The sequence below is a fragment of the Argentina anserina genome, chromosome 7 (genome assembly GCF_933775445.1).
Source record: "Argentina anserina chromosome 7, drPotAnse1.1, whole genome shotgun sequence".
NCBI lineage: Eukaryota > Viridiplantae > Streptophyta > Magnoliopsida > Rosales > Rosaceae > Argentina > Argentina anserina.
This window is the reverse complement of record NC_065878.1, coordinates 13,546,108-13,567,467: the sequence shown is the minus strand read 5'-3', so window position 1 is coordinate 13,567,467 and position 21,360 is coordinate 13,546,108. Positions and strand designations below refer to the sequence as shown.

Here is a 21,360-nt window from a genome sequence, read left to right as displayed (position 1 = left end):
TAGTTGCATACATTTATGGAATAAATATTGCAACTCTATTTCACAGCAACCAAAACTACTAGACATGCCCTCAATAGGCTCAATCAGAACCACTTTATTTTTTATTTTGTTTTTTTCTGACACGCTCAAATCAACTTGATCACATCTATTGCTGATTAATATGTATTTGTGAATTGGGAGATGGTCAACAAAAGAAGAGAAGCAATACTCAACAAATGATTGCTTTCAACGCTTTGTCATATATGAAAACGGAAACACATTATTTCTAGTGAAGAGAGCATAATATGGACGGTGATAAATAAAAGTGAAGCTGTAATTTCACGTCCTAGTTTGCATATTGTTCAAACTTGTTCACTAATAAATATCAATATCACAAAGTCTGCCAATTATTAGAACGTATCTCACTGGGGAACCTGCTCTTTAAGATGTTTTAGCTTTCACGGGAGCTGGAAGTAACTGCATCACCAAAAACAAGGATGAATATCAGCAATAAACTACGTAGCAGTTAGTAGATCCAATTAGAGCATACATCACCCAAAACAAGAAATATGCAAATCCGCTAGGCATTCATAAAGATAGATGTTCATAGAAAATGGTGGCATAGAACCTGATAACATGAGATCAAAGAAGTTGTAAATCCTAAAGCTCCAGTAACACGAGGTGTAATTTTCTTAGGTGCCAACTGGAGCAACCCAATCGCAACCACTGTATCCATGGCTGCTTTAACCAGGGCTAGTGACCTTTCATTCGATTTTTTGAGTTTAGCACGGTATGCCTCATTCTGCAGCCACAGATGCACAAAAAAGTAAATATCACAGTATTTGAGCCAATGAAATTATTACATGTCAATACAATAGATAAGGTATACTTTCAACGTACTTGGTACTTGTCGCCGCTCTTCAGATCTTTGTCCAACTTTTTAATTTGTCCAGAAAGCCTTCCTAGCTCCCCAACCTGATTTAGGAGGTACGCAAACAAATTTAATACATGTTATTTGTATCTCTAAAGAACAAATTATACATACATACAAACAGGGGATAAAGGGGGAAGAGCACACCTCAACCAAAGTGGTGCAAACTGAGGAACCCATCCAACAGTATAGAGATATACGGCCAATTAGCTCAGCACGTTCTTTGTTCTAATACAAACATAATTTTCAAACTTTTACCACATTAGTGTCACAAAATGAAATACACAACAATGGAACTGAAGAAATTCACGATAAATATATACCTTATAAATGCCTGTTCTGCCAAGCCAGACAATTTGGTCAAGAAACAGAAAAGTTGACAGCAATGCATTTTTGGACTGTACAAATATCAAGTTGAAACTTAATTCATTATACTGACAACAAAAGGAAAAAAAAAAACAATCTGAAAGAAGTAGCCCATACCTTCCCAAGCAGAACCAGCGGAAGAGGAGTCCCGGGGGCAGTGGGACTAATCAAACCATGAAGATCATTCACAAACTGGAACCAAACAGACAATTGATAAAATGTTCAAGAATGAAAATCACTAAAATTCAACTTCAATGTCGTATTCTGATTAGGGTACTAAAGGTCCACTTGCTTTCTTATCAAGCGTGAAGGAGGATTAGAAATAGCTTCAAGAAGGGACCCATTCGAGCCTTTATGATTCACTTTGGTACTTCAGAAGGTTATGGACGAGCATCATATAAAGCAGGAAATAGTATAATGGGCTAGTTTCATGTTAACAATCAATATAAGATATTATGTTCTATTTCTAACCTTGAAGAGACGGAAAACTTTTCGAGCCAAGCTAGTCGTTTTGTCAACATTTTGGGCTGTTCCGGGTTGTCCATTACTCAAAAACTTTGAACCATATTGTATCGCCCTGCATATCTTGTCCCTGGCCTCAGCCTTGTTCAGATAAAGAACTGCAAGGGCAAGTTCGGCTCTAGTCGCATCTAATGTACTCATCTCTTATCTTGAACCTGCTGAATGAAGTTAACACAAATTGTTAGTACATGTTGGGAAAGCTTCTCAAGGCATGTATATAAATATGTGATGTATAAACCATATACAAAGCGAGCATTCAAAAAGAATTTCATTAAGCTCTTATAAGGTTCTAACTGTGATCCTTGTTAAACAAAAATAAGTATCTATCATTCTAACAAGTTATTACTAAGCCATAAACCAAATATTGTTACAATATGCTTCATACTTATAGTATCTCTGATTTCATCTGATCAACATTAATCTAGGAAAAGCACTCTTCATCCTTACTATCTCAGAAGTCAAAAGAGCACAGACCATGCAAAGTGAAGCACAAGTCATGAAGTCCAAATAATTACACAATTTCCATCACAAAAAACGCAATAGGCCATAATAATCAAAGACAGCGTAAACTATTTTTCTTTTGCAATCATATATTAGAAGTCATATATTCTGCACACACCTTTTAACTCAACTTCAGACCAGATAAATATATACAGACGCAAAATTTGAGGCCGAATTCAAAAATCATGAAAAAAATAATCGGATAACAAAATGGCAAAGTCAGCTGAGAATCGAACAGCTAATTGGCATGACTGTCCTGTTCTAAAGATTTCAAAAATTCAAGCAAGGCAGCAAACACGTGTCACTTTCTTAAACTTTCCTTCACTCTCGGAGCAACCAAACATTAGAGTTGAGCATAAGTTGGCAATTAAATCGAAAACTAACCTATCAACTTCATAGCAGCAGTGAACTAACTATGTAATCATTTCTCAGTTTTTCCAAGTACTTCTTCACTTTCATAGAAATAACCAAGGTATAAACCTCACTCAAAACCAATCAACAGGAACATGAAGCATCCCCAACAAACAACCCAAACTAAGTACCCTAAAAACCCAGATCAATTTTGAACAAAAAAAAACCCAACACCCAAATCAAAAACCCAGAAAGAAAAATACAATCTTTAAGCTCGAGATTGGATCAGAGACTGTGCATACCTAAAGTTAAGGTCTTTCTGGGTTTGTAAAGTACAGGCCAACAATCAGAGATATAAAATTTGTGAAATATAGAAAGAGATAGGGGAGAGAAGAAAAGAGTAGTACCGAAGAGAGTGCCAAAGGGTTGAGCCTCGAAAATGCAAAATGTGACAGAGGATGGCTGCCTAGCTTTTGTATCTGGTTTGTTTTGTTTAGAACGTCAGCTCTGTCTTTGGTCTATCTCCTTCTCTCTTCGATAAATTGATAATGGCGTGTTTGGTCCTTCTTTTTCATTACAAACAAACAACCCACAATTTATTAGTTTTCTGATGAGGAAAATCCATCAATTTTACTGTATTGTCAATTTCTTTTTTTACTTTTTCCCATATGGAAAATGAAAAATGATTTAGACATAGAAAAATGGTTCATGAACTAGGGATAGTTGGTTTTCTAAGTTCAAGTTCGTGCGGCGAATGTCACATCATAATCATCATATGGTCTAAATGTGAGTTTGAAAACTATTCTACTAGGGGTTTCATTTACATTATGTTCTCATGTTCCCTCGAATTTATGAGCTCGAAACCCTTGTATTGACTATAAGAAATCTACATGATTAAGCTGCTTCAGCTTGCATATACATATGTTGTTGATGAATGTTTGGAGTCGGAACACAAAATAATGGTGGTAGTTCTCCAATTGCTGTACGTAACAAACGATATCTTCCATGATGTCATTGTTGGGTCATTGTTTGTTATTGTGGTCTTGAAGTGCAGCCACAAGAAATCTAGAGACAAGTTGTAGATTTTCTCTCTTTTCAAGTTTGTGAATAGGACATCACTGTGAATAAATTTCTTTGCCTAGAAGGCAAATAAGGTTTGTGACAACATCAATGGACTGATGCTTAAAACAGTTTAATATACTTGGTTAAAAGAGCTATTTTTATCCTTAATATAAAATAACAATCCATGGGCTCGATTCATATACTTGGTTAAAAGAGTGATTTTTATCCTTGATATAAAATGACAATTCATAATGGGGTTCGAACACATGACCGCTCATCATCTTATCAGCCAATCAAACACACTACACCTGCAACGTGATTTAGTTTGATAATTACTAATAATCGAGTGGAACTTAACTATCTTTGATAAATGAATAATTTCTCACTTGTTAACTGCCTTTGGAGTTAAAAGATCACCTGTATTTGAATCTTTTTAGGAAGTTTGAGCAAAACTTGAGAAGTGCTCATGGAAGTCAAATTTATAGCAGTAGAAGCAACTTGGGCACATGAAGCGGTCTGTGACCAAGATGGACTAGTAATGAATTGAATTGAAGTGGAGCGGTTGGGTTTTAGAATCGATTCAACTTTTCGGACGAGTGGAGATGGAATTAGTAAGTAAGAACAACTCTAAACACATGTATTAATAGGAAATGTACACTTCCAGCTAGCAGGTGAGAGGACACATCCACATTGTGTGACAAAAAGAAACTTGTAAAATCTGCAAGCTCCCAGCTGTGATCCGCTATGATAATATAGGAGAAAGCTCTGACGATGACCTGAAGTTTTATCATTAAAGAAATGCTCATGCTTCTTCATGCCTCTATAGATGGGTGTATTTGCGATCAAAGAGTGTTGAAATTTTGCACCAACAAGCCTATGGCATCCTTCTCCAAAAGCACAGCCTAGTGCTGTTATGGCTGCACCAGAAACATTTTCAAATTAGTAGCCCTTGTTGCAAACAAGTCTTTACATGTCAAAGCAAGCAATATTTTAAGGGTCAGTGATCCAATAGTTTGAGAAAACAAAACGGATTGAAAGATGCACAGCAATGGAAGCAGATAATGGACTTACAATGATGAATTTTTTTATATAAATAACATAAAAATAAAATATAAACATTGATTCCCAGGCCTGAGCATGCCAGTTCATACCATTACCTAATACCTACCATGCACCAAATAGACAATGAAACTACATAGTAAATGCACACAATTTAAGCTTTTTGGTGTATCAGAAGAGGCCAAAGCTATCAATACATGGATTGGAAATTTGAAACTTTCGCCATCTATATCCAGCTTGCCTTACAGACCAGCCAAGAACCCAATTTTTAATTAAGGACACAACAATAGCCATAAAGAACATAAACAGCAAGCTCAAAAGAACAATCACATATATAGTCCTTAGCAAGACAGCAGCGGAAAGCTAAGCTCAAAGTGCAGAGTTGTTTACTCTGTTCTTTTTGCTCTATGCTGCATCCTCACACAAATGAGGCCACATATCAAACCTCTGAAGTCGCTATGAATAACAGACCATCTACCATTTTTGTAGAACATAGAATCCTTTTGGCAGGAAAGTATACTATGATATATCTGATCAGTCCTTCGAATTAACAATAAAATGGATTTTGAGGAAAATTTACACTTACCACTTGTGTGTTCATCACAACCAGGGTTGACATCAGTAATGCGGATGCAGAAACTAAAACTTGGAGACAGAAACTATGAAGCGGGAATTTCAGAATTGGCTTCTGTTGCTGCAAATTCTCTCAAGACCATATCCACCTCTTCCACAACTCCTAGTTTTCTAAACCATCCAGCTAGTGTTTCTGCAGCTTCTTTCCCAACAACAATACCTTCTCTCTCCAATCCCATTAGATAGTTTAATGCCATTTGAAGCTTATTCTCCTTCTCGTAAGCAGCCAACATTAGAGCTATACATTTATCACTGGGTTTAAGACCAGCCTTCCTCATATTTTCAAACACAGCACGTGCCTTTTGACTTTGACCTGATATACCGTAGGCATTTATGAGAAGTCCACATATCTTAGCATCTGGAGAAATACCAGCTAGCTGAACCGCATCGAACACCCTTTGAGCTCCTTCAGTATCACCAACCATGGAGTATGCTCTTAACAATGCCTTGTAAACTTCACTTCCAGCATAAATTTCTTGGGCATCCATTTCTAGCAGTAATTTTTCTCCCTGCTCAGGCATTCCAGCTCTGATATAGGCCATGATCATTGAGCCATACGATCTTTTATCTAATTGCTCTCCAAGGAGTTTAATTTCTTCATAAGTATCTGCAGCCAGCTTAAGATGTCCAGCTTTGCTATACATATCAATCATGGCAGTTAGAGTTACCTGATCACAAGCGAAGCCTCTAGACTTCATTTTTCCAAGGGCGTTTTCAGCCTCCTGAATTTGATTTTGCTTCCCATAACCATGGATTATTTTAGTATAGTCACGCGCATTGGGTTCAAAAGTTTCATCCAGTACAGCAATTTCTGCCACCTGTGAAAAGTTCAAGAATTACATGGACTTATGATAGGCTTGCAATTTCAACTGTGCATGCAGAAGCACATAACTTCAAAAAGTGTTTTTGAAACAAAAATGATTGATTACATTTTAACCATCTGAGGTACAATTGACTTAAATAATTGTGATTTTCTCCCAAGTTGGTTAGCTCAAAATTTTCCATTAGTTTTATCTTGTATAACTCTATAGTTTTTCTCGCCCCATGCCTGTAGATTTTTGCATCTGCCACTGCGGGCACGGTCACCAAAGAGTCCTGAATCATCCTAGTGGGAATAGACACACCAAAATGATCACTCTTCTGATACATCATTAGCATTTGAACTCGACTTTATCAATAATCTAAATCAGATTATGCTCTAACACACGCCACTCCTTATATTATAGTAGCATATTCAAAATCTATCCAAAACTGACTGAACATCAACAAAAATCCAGTCAAGAAATCCTCCTCTACTTCAAGTCTTGAACTTCAAAGATACAAAATCAAGAATCCATATCCTCATGAAATTCCAAACACACTGTACACAAGCAAAACACAATGGAAGCTCAGAGCAAACATATCAAGCATAACATAACATACTCAACAACCGTGTAACACAAACCACTCAGGTAAACAAAAAAGAAAAAAAAACAATACCTGCAGATAAAGTGGGTGATCTTTAATCTTCAACTCTTTAAGAACAGCAAGCCAGTCAGCTCTTCTAGGCTTCATTATCCTAACCCAAGCCTCCAACACCTCACAAAGACTCCCTTTCTCATTAGAAAAGCAGATGATCTGCTTCATCAAAGCCTGGCAACGGTTGTTCATCTTAAGAGGGAGTTCATCTATAGCTTCTTGCTGGGCTTCTGTAATATCAGACCCAATCTCAACCCACTTAAACCTTGGCTTCCCTTCAGCATTTCCAGCCATCGCTGTGTCTTTAACACTTGGAGCCATCAATGGGTGGGGATGAAACCGGTCGCCGGAGAAGAGAAGATTGATGGGTGTTGCCCGGAAAGTGGTGCCGGAGAGTTTGGGGTGGTGGGTTTTTCTGGGTTCATTGATTGTTGTGTGAGGGTAGAGAGAGCAAACCGCATTGGAGACAGAGGTGGCCATGAGGAACTGGGAAGAGTTGGGGTGAGAGTTAAGATGAAGTGTAGGGTTGATTTGTGACTGGTCGTTAATACAATTTCATACATGGGTGAATGAGTAATTTTCATCTAGATGAAGGATGACATTGCAATGATTGCATTGCATGGCTTTCGCACCTATGATAAGGTTCGAACACATGACCTCCCAAGTGAGAAATCATTATCTTACCACACACAACATTCATAACGTAGTTTAGTTTAATAATTACTAAGAATACACCTATTTTAACAATATTCTAAAAAAATAACTTCACCAATCTTCGATAAATGAACAATGTCTCAATTGTTAACTCCGAATAGTTAGAAGGTCACTTGTATTCAAGAGAGTTGAGCACATTATAAATTTGGGAAGTACTCTCATGAAAGTCAAATTTATAGCAGTTGGAGCAGCTTTAGCACATGAAGCAGTCAGTGAGCGACCAAGATGGACTAGTAATGAACTGAATTGAAGTGGAGTGGTTGTTTTTTTTTTTTTAGCATCAATTCCAACTGATGAGTGGAGATAAAATCAGTAAGAACAACTCTAACAGAAGTTGACAGCATGTAATGGTATGAAATGAACACTTTCAGGAGTTCCGGCTAGCAGGTGAGAGGACACATAAATATCGTGCGACAAAAGAAGGAACTTGTAAAACCTTGCTAGCTCCACTGCCCTGCTAGATATATAGAAGAATGCTCTGTCAATCGACATAGTAAGGCTGCACCTGAAGTAACCAATTTCTATAGATGGGTGTGTTTGTGATCAGTGTTGCAATTTTGCACCAACAAGCTTAATGCATCCTACTCCAAAAGTACAACTGCCTAAATAAATTGTACCAGAAACATATTAAATTAGTAGCCCCTGTTGCAAAAATGGAATGAAAGATCAGTGATCCAATAGTTTGAGAAAAAAAAAAGGAATGAAAGATGCACACCAATTGACAAGGAAGGAGATAATGGACTTACAATGATGATTTTCTATAAATGACATAGGAATAAAACATAGACAACATTGACTCCCAGGCTTCAGCATGCCAGTTCATACCATTACCTACTATGCTTCATATAGACAATGAAACAACTACATAGTAGATACACATAATTTAAGCTTACAACAGTACACCTCGAATTTGTTCCACTATTTTCTTGTGAAGAAACTTCTCAATTTTCCTCTTTCCAACCTCTCAAGTAGCTTCTTGGCTCCTGGTATGTCCATCTCAGTAAGCTTCTTGAGGTACCCTATTGCTCCATAAGATATCATCAGCTTCTTACACTTTTTACTTGAACAAATTAAGCCAAGGGCACAGACTGCATATTTTTTGGCAGTATTTTGTGGACTAGGGTCAAGCAATTGGACCAAATTTGGTACACTTTTGTTGTCCCGTTTCACTTCTCTACAGTTGTGTGGAAGGCTCATCAAACTCGAAATCGCCTGTGCAGCAACCTCTCTGGCACCGTTTGATTTAGCCTCGAGCATTTTGATAAAAAGAGGAATGTAACCTGCCTCACCAATCAATTTCTTCATCTCAGTTGAGCTGCAAACTCGACATATAGCTGATGCCGCTGCTTGTTGTGCACCTAATGAACCAGATTTAAGCACGTGAACCAAACAAGGGAGTAGACCAAGGGAAACCAGAACTTCCATAGAAACTGAGCCAACCAGGTTCCTTAATGCTGCAACTGCAGACTCTTGTGGCAATGGACCAGCTAGATAAGCCAGTAGACTCCGAATTCCACCTTCTGATATTACAGACCGTCTTAGATTGTCATTGCTTGCAGTGAGATTCTGCAAACACTCGGCTGCGTATTCTTTGGACCCCAATAACATTCCACAATCGAGAAGATTGATCATCACCTTTACAATTCCTTCCTCAGCTAGAGTTTGTCGAACCTCGGGAACAGCTGAAATGTTCTTCAAAGTGCTAGCAGAAGCAGCCTGAGAAACTGAATCACCAGTCTGACAAATCTCAATCAGCGGTCTAACCCCACCGTGCCCAACGATTGCTCTAGCTGCTTCAGCTGACATTGACAATCTCTGAAGTGAAATTGTGGCCTTTTCTTTTCCAATAGCACTTCCTGATTCAACTAGCCTTATAAGAGGCGGCAAGACACCTTCAGAGACAAGCCAATTCTCACAGGTTCCTGATTCTGCAAGCGAGCAAATAACTGTTACAGTCTTCTCCCGGATATGAGGAGATGTTGCAGTAAGCAGTTGGACAAGAGCTGCAATATTGCTGCGCCCCAAAACCGACAACACATTCTTTTCATCCTCTTTCATGAGCTCAACAAGACTGTCAAGAGCTTTGTGCTTTGCTTCCAAGTGCCCAATCTGAAGCCGAGCAAGCAATTCCCTTATATTCCCATGTAGAGCTGCCTCAGTTTCAGTTGAAGAACTAGCCATAGAAAAAGGCAAAGTGGCCTCACCAAGCACCCCGGTCTTGATCAAAAGGCCACAATCTCGCAAATTCAAATCCAACTTACCAGACAAAGAATCAAGATCACTCTGCATACGGAGTTTTCCTCCATACTTCTCCCCCACACAAAATTCTGCCAATTCAACAGCTTCTTTCAGTGTCTTAGATACTGATTGCATTTGCTCCTTACAGAGGGCATTCTTGGAGAAGCAGGGATGGCTAGACAAGTCTGACAACCGTGATGGAATCTGCTCCAACTTTGAAATGATTATCTTCCATCTAGCTGGAAACCCCTTAACCTCTCTTGCCTTAGTTAGTGCCAATGGAACAAGCTCCTTTGCTTGTGATAACCATTCTTCAGCTGACTGGGTATCGGTCGAAACCTGGCTGCCACTCTCTTCCACCATGATTTGAATCTGTGGATCGATCAATTGGATACCAGAGCTACACCACCTGAAATTCGAAGAAAACCAAGCTTTCTAAGAATATAGCAGATGAGGAAATGCAAAGAAAAGATAGATCATAGATGCATATAAGATTGAAAAGGCAGTGGAGCAGGTGCAATCATAAAAATTTAAAATTATTACTTAAAGCTACAATTAAATAGGTTCAGATGCAATAAAACAAATAGGCCAACATCAAGAGCTTCGAGAATCTTGCATGATCACAACAAGTTCTTTTCCTGAAAACAATATCCGACCAACCATATGGAAAATACCTAAAAGATGTTCATGTCTTCATGAGTCCATATTACTGTTGGCAAGTGATCATCATTAAATGCCAAAGCTGAAATTTAATTTCAAAAAACGAACTTTTGTAATTATTCAAACTTTATAATACCAAATTGTTGATCCCACACCCGCACGGTACCAAAGCAAACACAAAAAGCTAAGAAGTAAAAATAGTTTGCTTTTATAAGGCTAAGCAGTGCCGTCCAATCAACAGGCCGTCGGTGCATGTTTCTTCTGTGAAATCAACATCATATTAAACCAAATTGGCCTTATACTAAGTGAAAATTGTTTATTTTTACTTAAAGCAATAAACTTCAATCATTCAAATGTTACCATAGTGGACTTGGGATCAAATTTGACCCGTGGATTTGTCTAAATATCATCTTAGATCAAGATGTAAATGGAAACAGATAGGGGAATTGGAAGTCTTCGTCTTTGTTTCTATTTCTTTCCCTTAAATGAAGCTAGGTGGTTAAGAGACAGGAAAAGACTTAACTTTGAAGAGAAGATACAAGTCTCTATCCCACCCAAGTTGTACAAGTAGTGTATTCAAATTCAGCAAGATGGACCAAACACCACAAAACATATTCATGAAACTTCAAACACAGAATTATGCACAATAAAATTTGTACCTTCAATTGATATGACTTTGCTTAAATTTCAAACGGTTCCACCATTGACAGCTACAATCATACAATGCCTTCTAGAGTTCTTTTGATCTCGAACTCAGTCCTCCTGTTCCTCCAAGCACAAAGAAAACCCATGAAAACCCAGAACCAGAACAAATAGGTTAATTGGGTAAATCCCGAGCTAGCATATAACAGATAGAAAAGAAAAAGGAAAAAGATCAAAACTTTCTCACATTCTGTATTGAAGGAGTTAAAGAAACAAGTCAAGAACCAACCTTTAAGACTCAGAAAACAGAAACGTGTCTTCTTTCGCTTCAGAGAAAAGACCCACTATAGCTTGAGCTCCGAACCCCTCAATTTCACTTAAATACTAAAACCCTCTTCCTTCCAAACCCACCTCGCCAATGCTGCCAAAATCAGCAATCAAAGATCAGCTGGATCTCATTTTCTCTATCACTCACTTTCAAACAGTTCCTCTGTATCTGAACTACCCTGAAACAAATTCTGTTTCCTAGTGAAGATGGTGTGAACCCATTAAACACAGACAGTGAAAAGTAAAACAAGGAGAAGAAGAAGGTCAGTTTGAAAGTCCAACACACTTCAAAAGCTTTTACAGACACTAGTACACCCCACCCAAAAAAAAAAAACAACAACAACAACAATTCAAAAAACCAAATTCAAATTTCTTCTAATTTCTTCTCTCTCTGAAATAGAAGGGAATGAATGTGACAAAATCTCTGACTCTCAGATTATGTTTTTTAAGTAAAAAATAGAAAAGGTTTGTTCTTTGCATTGGTGGAGAGAGACAAAACGTGCTTGTGGTTCTTGGCAGCAGGTGTTAAAGGGCGAGCAGGTTTGGGGATCCGACGGCTGTGATTGGGAGTGTGGCAGGGAATCCGACCGTTACTGAGTGGGTAAAATTTTGAATATGCTTCAATAATTATTATTCGAATTATCTACTTACCGAGGTGGTGATACGTTTGAGGTGACATTTCAAGATTGTCACACGTTGGAGAGTGACAGTTGCTTTGCGAAATGATATAATGAGTATTTACAGATTCAACCTTTGATGAGTCTAATGAATGTGGATGATTATACTTTGGGTATAATGTGGTGGGAAGTGGGAACATCTATCTAAAGAGTAAAAGAGAATGATTTCAAGGACAAAAGGAAGAGTATGAATCATTCAAATGATATTATTTAGAGCGTCTCTAATAGATTCAATATTTTAGAAAAAAAAGAGATTTTGGAAAATTATATAATTTTTTTCTAACAATTTTTTATTACATTCTCAAAAATAGAAAAAGAGATGCAAAATAATAGATGATTCTCTATATTTACAAGATTTGAAAAAAAATTTTGCATAAGGAAATATTAAAGGTTGCACTTTCTCCAACAATTCAAACTTAGATTACAACCAATCAAAAATCTGAATAATTATAATGCAACAATGAGCTATCTCCTAGGGTTTGTGAATCTGTCGTCATTCCTCCACGACAATCCTTACTCCATCTCTAATGGAACAAAGTTTAAGCACCTTCAATGGTATCGCCAAATCGGAGCATGGCTCGAGCCGTCTCTCATTTGTTTTCTTTATCCTTGGTGACGATGAGATCTGCAATTCATGCAAATTCAACTTTCATCCAAGCGACCCTCTCTGATTTCGAGTGTTTGGGTCTCTGCTGTTGTGGAGCAACGAGACCTTGATGGGCTTGTTCGAGGCGTAGGGAGATTCTGGAAGCGTTGGGAGTGGCCGGTTTCCTTGGCCCTTATCATGGTTCTCCTTCTTCTTCGATGGTAAGCCTTAGATCTGAGTTGGAATCAGAGATTGAAGTAATCTATTAGCTAGGGATATCTCTTCTTATGGTGGTTAATAACTCGTTTGTGATTGGTGTTAGTGGGAGTGGCTTCAATGGTGGTGGTTATGTGTTTGGTGTCGAAGGCAGCTGGCGAAGCTGTTGTTGAGATGGGTAGGGTGCCCATGGCAAATTCATATTGGGTCATTTGGCCTCCATTTGGAACTTTATGCAGGTTACCCAATGCTTAGGTTCCTTGAACGTCTTGGGCTCGGACCCAACTTGTTAGGGTTTTAGTCTTTTGGACTGTGGCTTGGTGTGGACCTAACTAGCATCCCCTGCTTTGGTTGAAGGATGGAATCCCCGATTTTCTGGAGAGAGGGGAGCTTATGTCTACACTAGTTAAAATGACTTGAATGCTCTAGGTACAATGTTAGGGATTTTAGTTGTTCTTTTTAATTTCTGCTTCTAATTTTTCTAGCATTGTATGACTATGTTACTTTATGGTTTTAGAAGGTATGTGTACTTTATATTTTTGGGTCTGATTGTTCAGATTAGGTTTGAGAGTCTTATGGGGTTTATGTATTTATGTATTTATCGACATTCGAGTGGATTATCTCTTATACTATTTGCTGAGATTTGATATATTTTGACCAACGATTTAAAAAAATTGAATAATTTATTCCAAGCCAACAATATAAAACTGTATAATACTTTATGGTTATAAAATATAAGAAAGTATAATATTCTATTATTGTAATAAATATAAAAATTTATAAAATAAAAAAGTTGTTGAAGTTGGAGCATAAGGGTGTGTTTGGTAACTTTTATGAAAACATTTTTGTAAAATTGGATTGCAAAACAAAAACAGAGAATAAAACTACAAGTATTTGAGATCATAGTATTTGTTTGGTACGAGTGTTATAACTCTCTTCTTTTTTCTTCTCAAAACTCTCTTCTTCTTTTTTGAAGAAAAACAGATCATTTGTTACTATTCTTCAATTTTCATGGGAGATTATTACTTTGTTTCTAATTCTGAATCGTTGATCCATTACTATGCAGAAAGAAAGAGAAATTGTATATATACGAGATTAAGCACTATGTTTATATATATATATATATATATATATATATGAAATCACAAAATTCTTAAATCTCTATTCAAGATATGATAATACAATCATATCTCTCAGCCTTACTTGTCGATTCATATACCCAAAAGAGGGATTCAATTGATCGAAGCATATTGTACCCAAAACTTTCACCCCATATGAATTGAAGGGATTTTCACAATTCTTAATTCTTTTCTACTTTGCGATTATGCAAGCTTTGATCGAAAGAGACGAGAGCCATGAACAAGCTATAATCAAGCCCCAGCAGATGAGAAGAAGGGAAAAGTCACAATGAAAATTTGTAAGAGAGAGAGAGAGAGAGAGAGAGAGAGAGAGAGGGGAAAATGTCAAAAGAGAGGCGCATGTTTTGAGGAAACAAGAAAAACGACCAAAAGTTGTTTCTCAATTTTATTCTGAGTTTTTGAGTTCAATCTCCGAATTCATTTTGCTTGTTTTAAGAAATAAATCCACTGAACGCGCTCTACTCAAGTTTATGTATTTGTAAAACAAAAAACAATATTGCGAAATGATACCAAACGCGGCTTAAACGTTTTTAGAGATTTTGAAGTTTGTTTATTTATTTTGGAGAAAATATGGAGAACCTATTAGAGATGCTAGTTCTTTGATTAGAACAAAATTAAAGGATGAGAATAATTACATTCATAATATGGAACAAGTTATATCAAAGATTAGCTAAAGATAAGAAAATGTTTTTCTTCATTATGAAAGTATTGCTACTATAATTATTTATGTTATATGAAATGCACCATTAAGAAGAAAGATTTATAGAGAATGATCGGTTGGAAGAGGATAAGCATCGCATATTCTGTCACTCCCCAACTCGATTAAAGGTATAAATTCGAGTTAAGGCGTGAATCGGACTCTAATTATAGATAATTTAATATTCATAATTAAAATGAGATAGATATCATAACATGACGTAAAAACATAACCTTCGTACCTTTCTTGTATATTACAAGAATTTTGGGATAGACACTTAAAATATTTACAATACACACTTGAATAACGTTTCTTTTCAAAACGCTAATTATTATTCAAACCTTATATAACAAAGAAAATTTAAAACTTGAAAGCCTTAATATACAATCTAAGGTTTTCCTATGATTCATTCTACACTTCTGGTATCATGCCCTGCAATGGGTTTGATAAGGAGGGTGAGTTAAATTCAATAGACTAACTAAAATTCTAACAAGGATTTTACTTTCAAACACAATCAACAAAATCACATCACAAGTAAAATAATGCATGAATATGTTCACTCTCAACTAGGGGTGGACTTTTAGACACCGAAAAACCGAAAACCGACTAAAACCGTACCGAACCGACACCGAGAAACCGAAACCGAACAAAACCGATCTATCGGTTCCGGTTTAACATCAAACTGAATAGTTCGGTTTCGGTTTGCGGTTTCGTCCGTGTAAAAAACCGATCAAACCGAACCGAACCGAATCGACATATATGTATTTAATTATTAATATTTAATATAGTAATAGGTGTACATTATGTTTTTATTGATTAAAAGTTACCTACGATATACATGATTTTATATGATTACGACCTCAAAATGTCTAACTTAATTGCTTATAGTTTTTAACTCATGAAATATTACGTTTTGGTTAATACTTTATCGTAACTTTGTTGATTTTATTTGTTGTTTCTAACTTATCGCAATCTAGTTTACTTATTTACTAATTTGAAGTACTGAACTTATAGCTTACTACTTTACTTTGATTTTAACTTTTGTTTTAAGTAAAAGTGAAAAATTATTACAAATGGTAGGTTATATAACCGAAACCGAACCGAACCGAATTGTAGGTTAACCGAAACCGTGGTTAATAGATATTTTTTCCGGTTTCGGTTTTAAGAAATACAAAACCGAGGTCTCGGTTTCGGTTTTCGGTTAGTGCTCTTAAACCGAACCGATGGAACCGAGTCCACCCCTACTCTCAACCATGCATTCCTCTCAAATTTATAAATTTTCTCATTTGTTAGTTATCTTGTAAAACTCCTAGTCTCCAAACCCGAAACCCTATTGAGATCATTTTATCAGTGTCCGCCGTCGAAGGGGATTACTTTCCCCAAATCTGTGCACATGTGGGCTGACCATGAATCTTTGATACCTCATGAGTAAACTCAACTACACAAAGGTTTTAAATAACAAATTTCATACCACAACACTCATATATACTTCTTTCTACTTCCACCTCACTCTTTCCCACAATGAGAAATGTCAATACGCATGCATCACAAATTTAAAAATCAAGAACTTATGTTCTCCAAAATAATTTATAATATCGGTTTAAAACAAAAAAATATATATGCTTAATTTCCCAACAGATGTACCTTTATATCACAATAATGCTTTAAACAATCAACATTTATCATTCAACATTGAAATCAAACAATGTCAAACATATCACGCAATTGCACATATAAACATCCTTATCAAACCATACTTCGAATTCCTAGTGCAAACTTGAAAACCGACTTTGCTCCTTAACTTAAGGATCACCAATAACGTCTCTGAAACCTTATCGAAGGAGTAAGTACATACACAACAATAATGAAACTAAAATTAGTATAAATTATCATTTTGAACTATATGGCAAATATCAATTGTAAACTAAGAAAACTACTTAGTAATCATACCAAAATACATAAACATGAATTATAATATAAAGACAATATACTATGGAACACTACTAGTTGCAGCTGAAACAAGAACCCATTTTTAAAAGCAAAATTCATGTTCTTCCGACACAGTGATAAACCCACTAACTTTAACTTGAGTTTTAACTAACCTGAGATTAATAAAACCTATTGAACTAAGATTTAATTGAAAGATGGCATTACAAGCCTTAAGTACATAGTTTACAATCTGAAAACAAAGCTCTGAGCAAAAACTTCTGATCTTTCAAAGTTTTGCAAATATACACAAAAAACCCAGATTTTCTAGTTTTGTTGAAAAATCGGCTGATTTCGGCAAAGCTTTTGACATAGAAAATCTTATCCAAATCCTGTGATTCTTGAATGTATAGAAAGCTTAAACAATAAAGTTTTCAGAAATACTTTCATATTTCAAAACAAAAATATAAGCTGAAAGATATTTCAATTCAAAGTAGGCACAAAAATCAATTTTCTGGAAAATTTCCAGAATTTTTAGATTTGCTTCAACTCGCTTTAAATCATGTTTTGAGGTAAGAATTGAAGCTCCAATGCTTAGAATATAGTATTTGAATAGAGTTAATTCAATCCTAAAACTAACAAATATGTTTAACTTCACGAATTAAGAGTCAAAAACACCCAAAAATTGATTTGAACTCCCAAAACTCACGAACAATGTTTTTGAGCTTCAACCTCAAGAACCCAAATCAAAACTGACCAACTTTAATCAATTTCTCAACCTAAACAATAGATTTAAGCATTAACAAGAATCTAAAACAAAAACAAAATAGATTCCACTTAATCTAACCATATGAATCAAAAGTTTGATTTCAAACTTCAAGAACTACCTTAAGATGAAGAACATGTACTAAGCTTGGGAGTTAACAAAGCCCTGCTGATTTTCCCATCTCCCTCTGCCTCACTCACTCTCTTAATATACCAGAAAACACCGACTCTACTTAGCTAATAAGCAAAGGATTGAGACAGACTTCCTTCCTCCAATCCCATTGCTTCTCAAATCCACTTCCTACATCCACTTTACTCTCTTAAGCCACCTCCTACATACCAAGCTGGTTTCTCCCTCAAGCTTACCTTTCTCTAGTGTAGCTCGTACTCTTCTGTTAGTTTTTTTTTTCAAAAAAGGTAAAAGTAAAACAGTAAAAATAGTTAGGCAGTAATTTTTTTGTCCTAATAAATCAAATACGGATTTAAGATGTTACATATTTTGGACGAGCTGCAGCTGCATCTCATCACTCCTTCCTTGTGGGTCGACTTCTTGACTCTAAATCTCAATTCCCAGGGTTCAAAGGTACAATTCTGGCAATATGGCGCATTCGGCATGGCCTTACAGTCCATGATGCAGGTGAACGATATATTTTTCGATCTGATAGGATCACAGATCGTGACCGAGTGTTTGTGGGTATTCCATGGTTTTATTGAAACTCTAGGCTCATTTTGAATAAGTATGGAGGAATTACTCTGGTGGAGGAGGTTCCCTTGTTTGAGATGGACAAGTGGGTGGCAATTCATGGGCTGCCGGTGGAATTGCGATACAAGAGGTATTGCAGTGTATTGGAAACTCACTGGGTTGCATCGAACATCTTGATTTCCCTACCTTGAACCGCAAGGAAGCGGTGCAACATATCAAACTCTGTTTTGATGTTAGAGATCGCATTCAGACCTGGATGTTGTTTGAAGCATTTGATTCATTAAAGCTGGAGCTATCATTGGTTTTTTTTAAAAAAGATTAAAGGCTTTTGTAAGGCATGTGGTCTATTCCAATATGAAGCTAGTGGTTTTGATGAGTATTTTCACGTGGAACGAGCTGATCTGATGCAGGGTCCATTGCTAGATATGGATGGCTTGTCTATTGCTTCGGGTTTGTCTTCGTTCAAGCATTCTAAGCCAAAAGGAGAGTGACCAGTTGCTGGAGCTGATGAGGGAAGTTGGGAAGTCTGTGGCCGCCATGATATCTAACCAACTCACGGTGCTCCAAACTGAAAAAGGCCCAGTGATTTCTCAGGTCAGGGGAACATGGTATCCAGCTCAGTGTTGGATATGGATACGGCAAAGGAGCCACATAGTGTGAACTCGGAGGATCTGAGGATCCATCCTATTTTGTTTCAGAACTCACATGTGTCTTTGGAGGCCGTGGAGCATACTTCTTTTAACTTAGTGGTTCCAATGCCCCTGTTGGTGAACCATCTTAAGCACCTTGCTACTACTGAGTTACCCCATCCATGGAATCAATATATGCAATCTAGTGTTGTTGTTGTTGAGGACAATATGTCGATTGTGGTGCAGCATAAGAATGGGAAGCTTTGGGTCTCTCCTAAAGCCAAACGTAAACCAGGTTGTCCGAAAGAAAGTACAGATCGACCTAAGGCTGCCATAGAGTTGGTTTTAGAGTATGAGAAATTTGAGACCAAGGTTTATAACAGGAAGCGAGCAGCAAAGAAGAAGAAAACTAAGGTGGTGTCTTCCCCACCATCTAGTGAGAAGCGATCTGAATATGGGACTAAAGAGGTTTAGACGGTGATGGAGGAGGAGTACGCTCCAAAAGATGTTATAGCAAAGTAGGAGGGCGCTCCCTCTACTGACCAGACATAATTTGAATCAGGTCGCAGTCTTACGATGATGTGGTTGTGAAACATTTATCATGTCTTTTACATCATTTGTATTCTGTTAGTTTTTGTGCTTCATGGCCATAAAAAGTAGATGAATCTTGGCTTTGTTTAGCTAGTTTTATCTAAGACTTCTAGTTTCGACAAGTTTTTTAGGGATAACTAGTTTGTTTAGTCAGAAGAGATAACTCTTATTGTCAGCCTTCGAATGTGTTATCTTGGTTCTGCTTGCTGAAATATAATTCAGTTGGACATTCGATTAAAAAAAGGATATTGATCATCTTATTATTATTATTATTATTATTATTATTATTATTATTATTTTCACTTTGAAATGTGAATTTTTTTTATTAGAAAAAGTAGGCGAACTCAATCAACACTTAAATCAAAAATTAAAGAAGAAAACCAAAGGCCATGCTGAGATGGATCCTTACCAATGAAGCAATGAATTCTTATTGGCTCATATTTGTTTGGCAACGAACAAGCTCTAACAAATATGAGTCATGTTGGCAACGAACAAGCTCTAACAAATACTCAATGTAATACCTATATAAAGACCTCCCTTATCAATGAATAGAGATGATGTTTCTCCTTATTTTGGTGTGTATTATATTCTTATGTAACACGTTATCAGCACGTAGTTCTAACCCTGAGTTTCTAGGTCTATAACCCTAATTTCTAGAAAAGAATTCCTTATGTCATGAAAAATTTGATAGAAGAAGATGGAAAATCGTAAGAAATTCTTTTGCGAAAAAAAAAACAATCAGAATAACACGAAAAAAAAACCACAGAAATCGTTGGGCACCCCTGTCCTCCTCTAACCTGCCAAGGTCGACCGGTGCCGGTGAGCACCCGCGACTTTGATTCTGCAACGACGTCGCCTTCTCCTCATCATCGCTGCCGCACGCACGAAGCCTTGTCAATTGTGGACCCGACAACTTGTTGCCGCCACCAAAACACGGCACAGTCCTTGCTCCAAACCAGCTCCTCCTGCTCTCGTACACCGGCGCCATGCCGGAACCTTATCAGGGCACACCGCCCATGCTTGGGCCGCATCGATTCCGACATCTTTCTCTTTCGGTCGGTGACGCCTTTGCTCCCGAAAACAATGACCCTCCTCTAACCTTAAGCCTCCGACCGCACAAGCTAGTCTCGACGTCGCCAAGCTACGATGCTAGCACAGCGCTACCCGGATCCGCTAGGATCTTTGGGTCGAACTCGACGCAGGTTGAAGAGTTATTACCCATTCTGGTAAAAGTAAATGGTAATTTTCAATAGTTACCGGTTGTAAATTCTATTTACTGTTTTCTAACATTTTAATGATAAATCAGTAAAATAAATCTATATGGTGAATATATTTAAACATATGATTTTGTTTTCCATGAAATTAATCGTGTGACGATATAAATTTCAATGGTGAGAGTCACTTCACCGAATATTCATGGAAATATGGAATCAAACATGATCGTGGAAATCAAGCAAGAGCAACACTTATACGCTGGTTTGCCAAATAAAAACCAAGTATGTTTTTAACTAACATTGCTGCTTTCATGCAATTTAAATTATTCTGAATTTTGTCTTTCATCGGGGACTTTCAACATTCATTTCCTTTTCAACCCGATTCTTTCGCTTCTTGGGTGGTATATAGGGATATGATTCCCTGTTACCAAGTTTTAAGAGCGGCTGGGAGTGCCACAGGTGTTTACTTTCCAAAACTTTTTACGGTTCATCCATACCTATTATCAAAGAAGTTATGACTGTTTAAGTGCGTGAAGGTCATACCACGCGTGAATCTGATTTTCATTGCAAACTCTTGTTTGAAGTTGTTATATAATTCTCTTTTGTTTTTATCCATGTACGGATAAGAGTACATGTTTAACTTAATAATGTTTAGCAAGATTTGCTATTTAAATCATTGACTCATTGCTAATTTTGAAGAATGTGACGAGCGTTCGTATACGCTATTTATCTAAACTCCGAGATTGAGTTACCGATCAGGGGGAGGTTTTTTGC

The 21,360-nt window shown here is 36.9% G+C and overlaps 3 protein-coding genes across 6 annotated transcripts; all 3 read right to left on the bottom strand.

Moving 5' to 3' along the window:
- Nucleotides 1-208: 208 nt before the first annotated feature.
- On the bottom strand, nucleotides 209-3,203 carry LOC126802199 (peroxisomal membrane protein 11D-like). Of its 3 annotated transcripts, none has more exons than XM_050529783.1 (8): nucleotides 3,058-3,203; nucleotides 1,748-1,956; nucleotides 1,394-1,468; nucleotides 1,234-1,308; nucleotides 1,058-1,138; nucleotides 880-954; nucleotides 608-781; nucleotides 209-456 (listed from the first exon to the last, which is right to left on the bottom strand). In XM_050529783.1, exons 2-8 carry the CDS (start codon nucleotides 1,937-1,939, stop codon nucleotides 421-423), a joined length of 708 nt encoding a protein of 235 aa, XP_050385740.1. In that variant the 5' UTR covers nucleotides 1,940-1,956; nucleotides 3,058-3,203; the 3' UTR covers nucleotides 209-420. The 3 variants fall into 3 exon arrangements, with proteins under 3 accessions (XP_050385740.1, XP_050385741.1, XP_050385742.1); XM_050529784.1 differs by having other exon boundaries at nucleotides 1,748-1,953; XM_050529785.1 differs by lacking the exon at nucleotides 3,058-3,203 and adding an exon at nucleotides 2,953-2,973.
- Nucleotides 3,204-4,290: 1,087 nt separating this feature from the next.
- Nucleotides 4,291-7,368, bottom strand: LOC126802215 (pentatricopeptide repeat-containing protein At1g01970). 2 transcript variants are annotated; one of them, XR_007672913.1, is made up of 3 exons: nucleotides 6,884-7,368; nucleotides 5,358-6,222; nucleotides 4,291-4,629 (listed from the first exon to the last, which is right to left on the bottom strand). XR_007672913.1 is itself a non-coding variant. In XM_050529807.1 (2 exons), exons 1-2 carry the CDS (start codon nucleotides 7,340-7,342, stop codon nucleotides 5,431-5,433), a joined length of 1,251 nt encoding a protein of 416 aa, XP_050385764.1. In that variant the 5' UTR covers nucleotides 7,343-7,368; the 3' UTR covers nucleotides 4,650-5,430. The 2 variants fall into 2 exon arrangements, 1 of the variants encoding a protein (XP_050385764.1); XM_050529807.1 differs by lacking the exon at nucleotides 4,291-4,629 and having other exon boundaries at nucleotides 4,650-6,222.
- Nucleotides 7,369-8,315: 947 nt separating this feature from the next.
- On the bottom strand, nucleotides 8,316-11,700 carry LOC126802214 (protein CELLULOSE SYNTHASE INTERACTIVE 1). Its single transcript, XM_050529805.1, has 3 exons — nucleotides 11,406-11,700; nucleotides 11,134-11,236; nucleotides 8,316-10,223 (listed from the first exon to the last, which is right to left on the bottom strand). Exon 3 carries the CDS (start codon nucleotides 10,175-10,177, stop codon nucleotides 8,495-8,497), a length of 1,683 nt encoding a protein of 560 aa, XP_050385762.1. The 5' UTR covers nucleotides 10,178-10,223; nucleotides 11,134-11,236; nucleotides 11,406-11,700; the 3' UTR covers nucleotides 8,316-8,494.
- Between the last annotated feature and the right edge of the window lie 9,660 nt (nucleotides 11,701-21,360).

Coding starts and splice junctions, on each gene's coding strand:
- LOC126802214 (XM_050529805.1), bottom strand. CDS start 10,177: ATGGTGGAAGAGAGTGGCAGCCAGGTTTCGACCGATACCCAGTCAGCT.
- LOC126802199 (XM_050529783.1), bottom strand. CDS start 1,939: ATGAGTACATTAGATGCGACTAGAGCCGAACTTGCCCTTGCAGTTCTT. Junction 1,139..1,233: donor GCAGAACAGGCATTTATAAG/GTATATATTTAT, acceptor TGTTTGTATTAG/AACAAAGAACGTGCTGAGCT. Junction 782..879: donor AGAGCGGCGACAAGTACCAA/GTACGTTGAAAG, acceptor CTGTGGCTGCAG/AATGAGGCATACCGTGCTAA.
- LOC126802215 (XM_050529807.1), bottom strand. CDS start 7,342: ATGGCCACCTCTGTCTCCAATGCGGTTTGCTCTCTCTACCCTCACACA. Junction 6,223..6,883: donor ATCACCCACTTTATCTGCAG/GTATTGTTTTTT, acceptor AACTTTTCACAG/GTGGCAGAAATTGCTGTACT.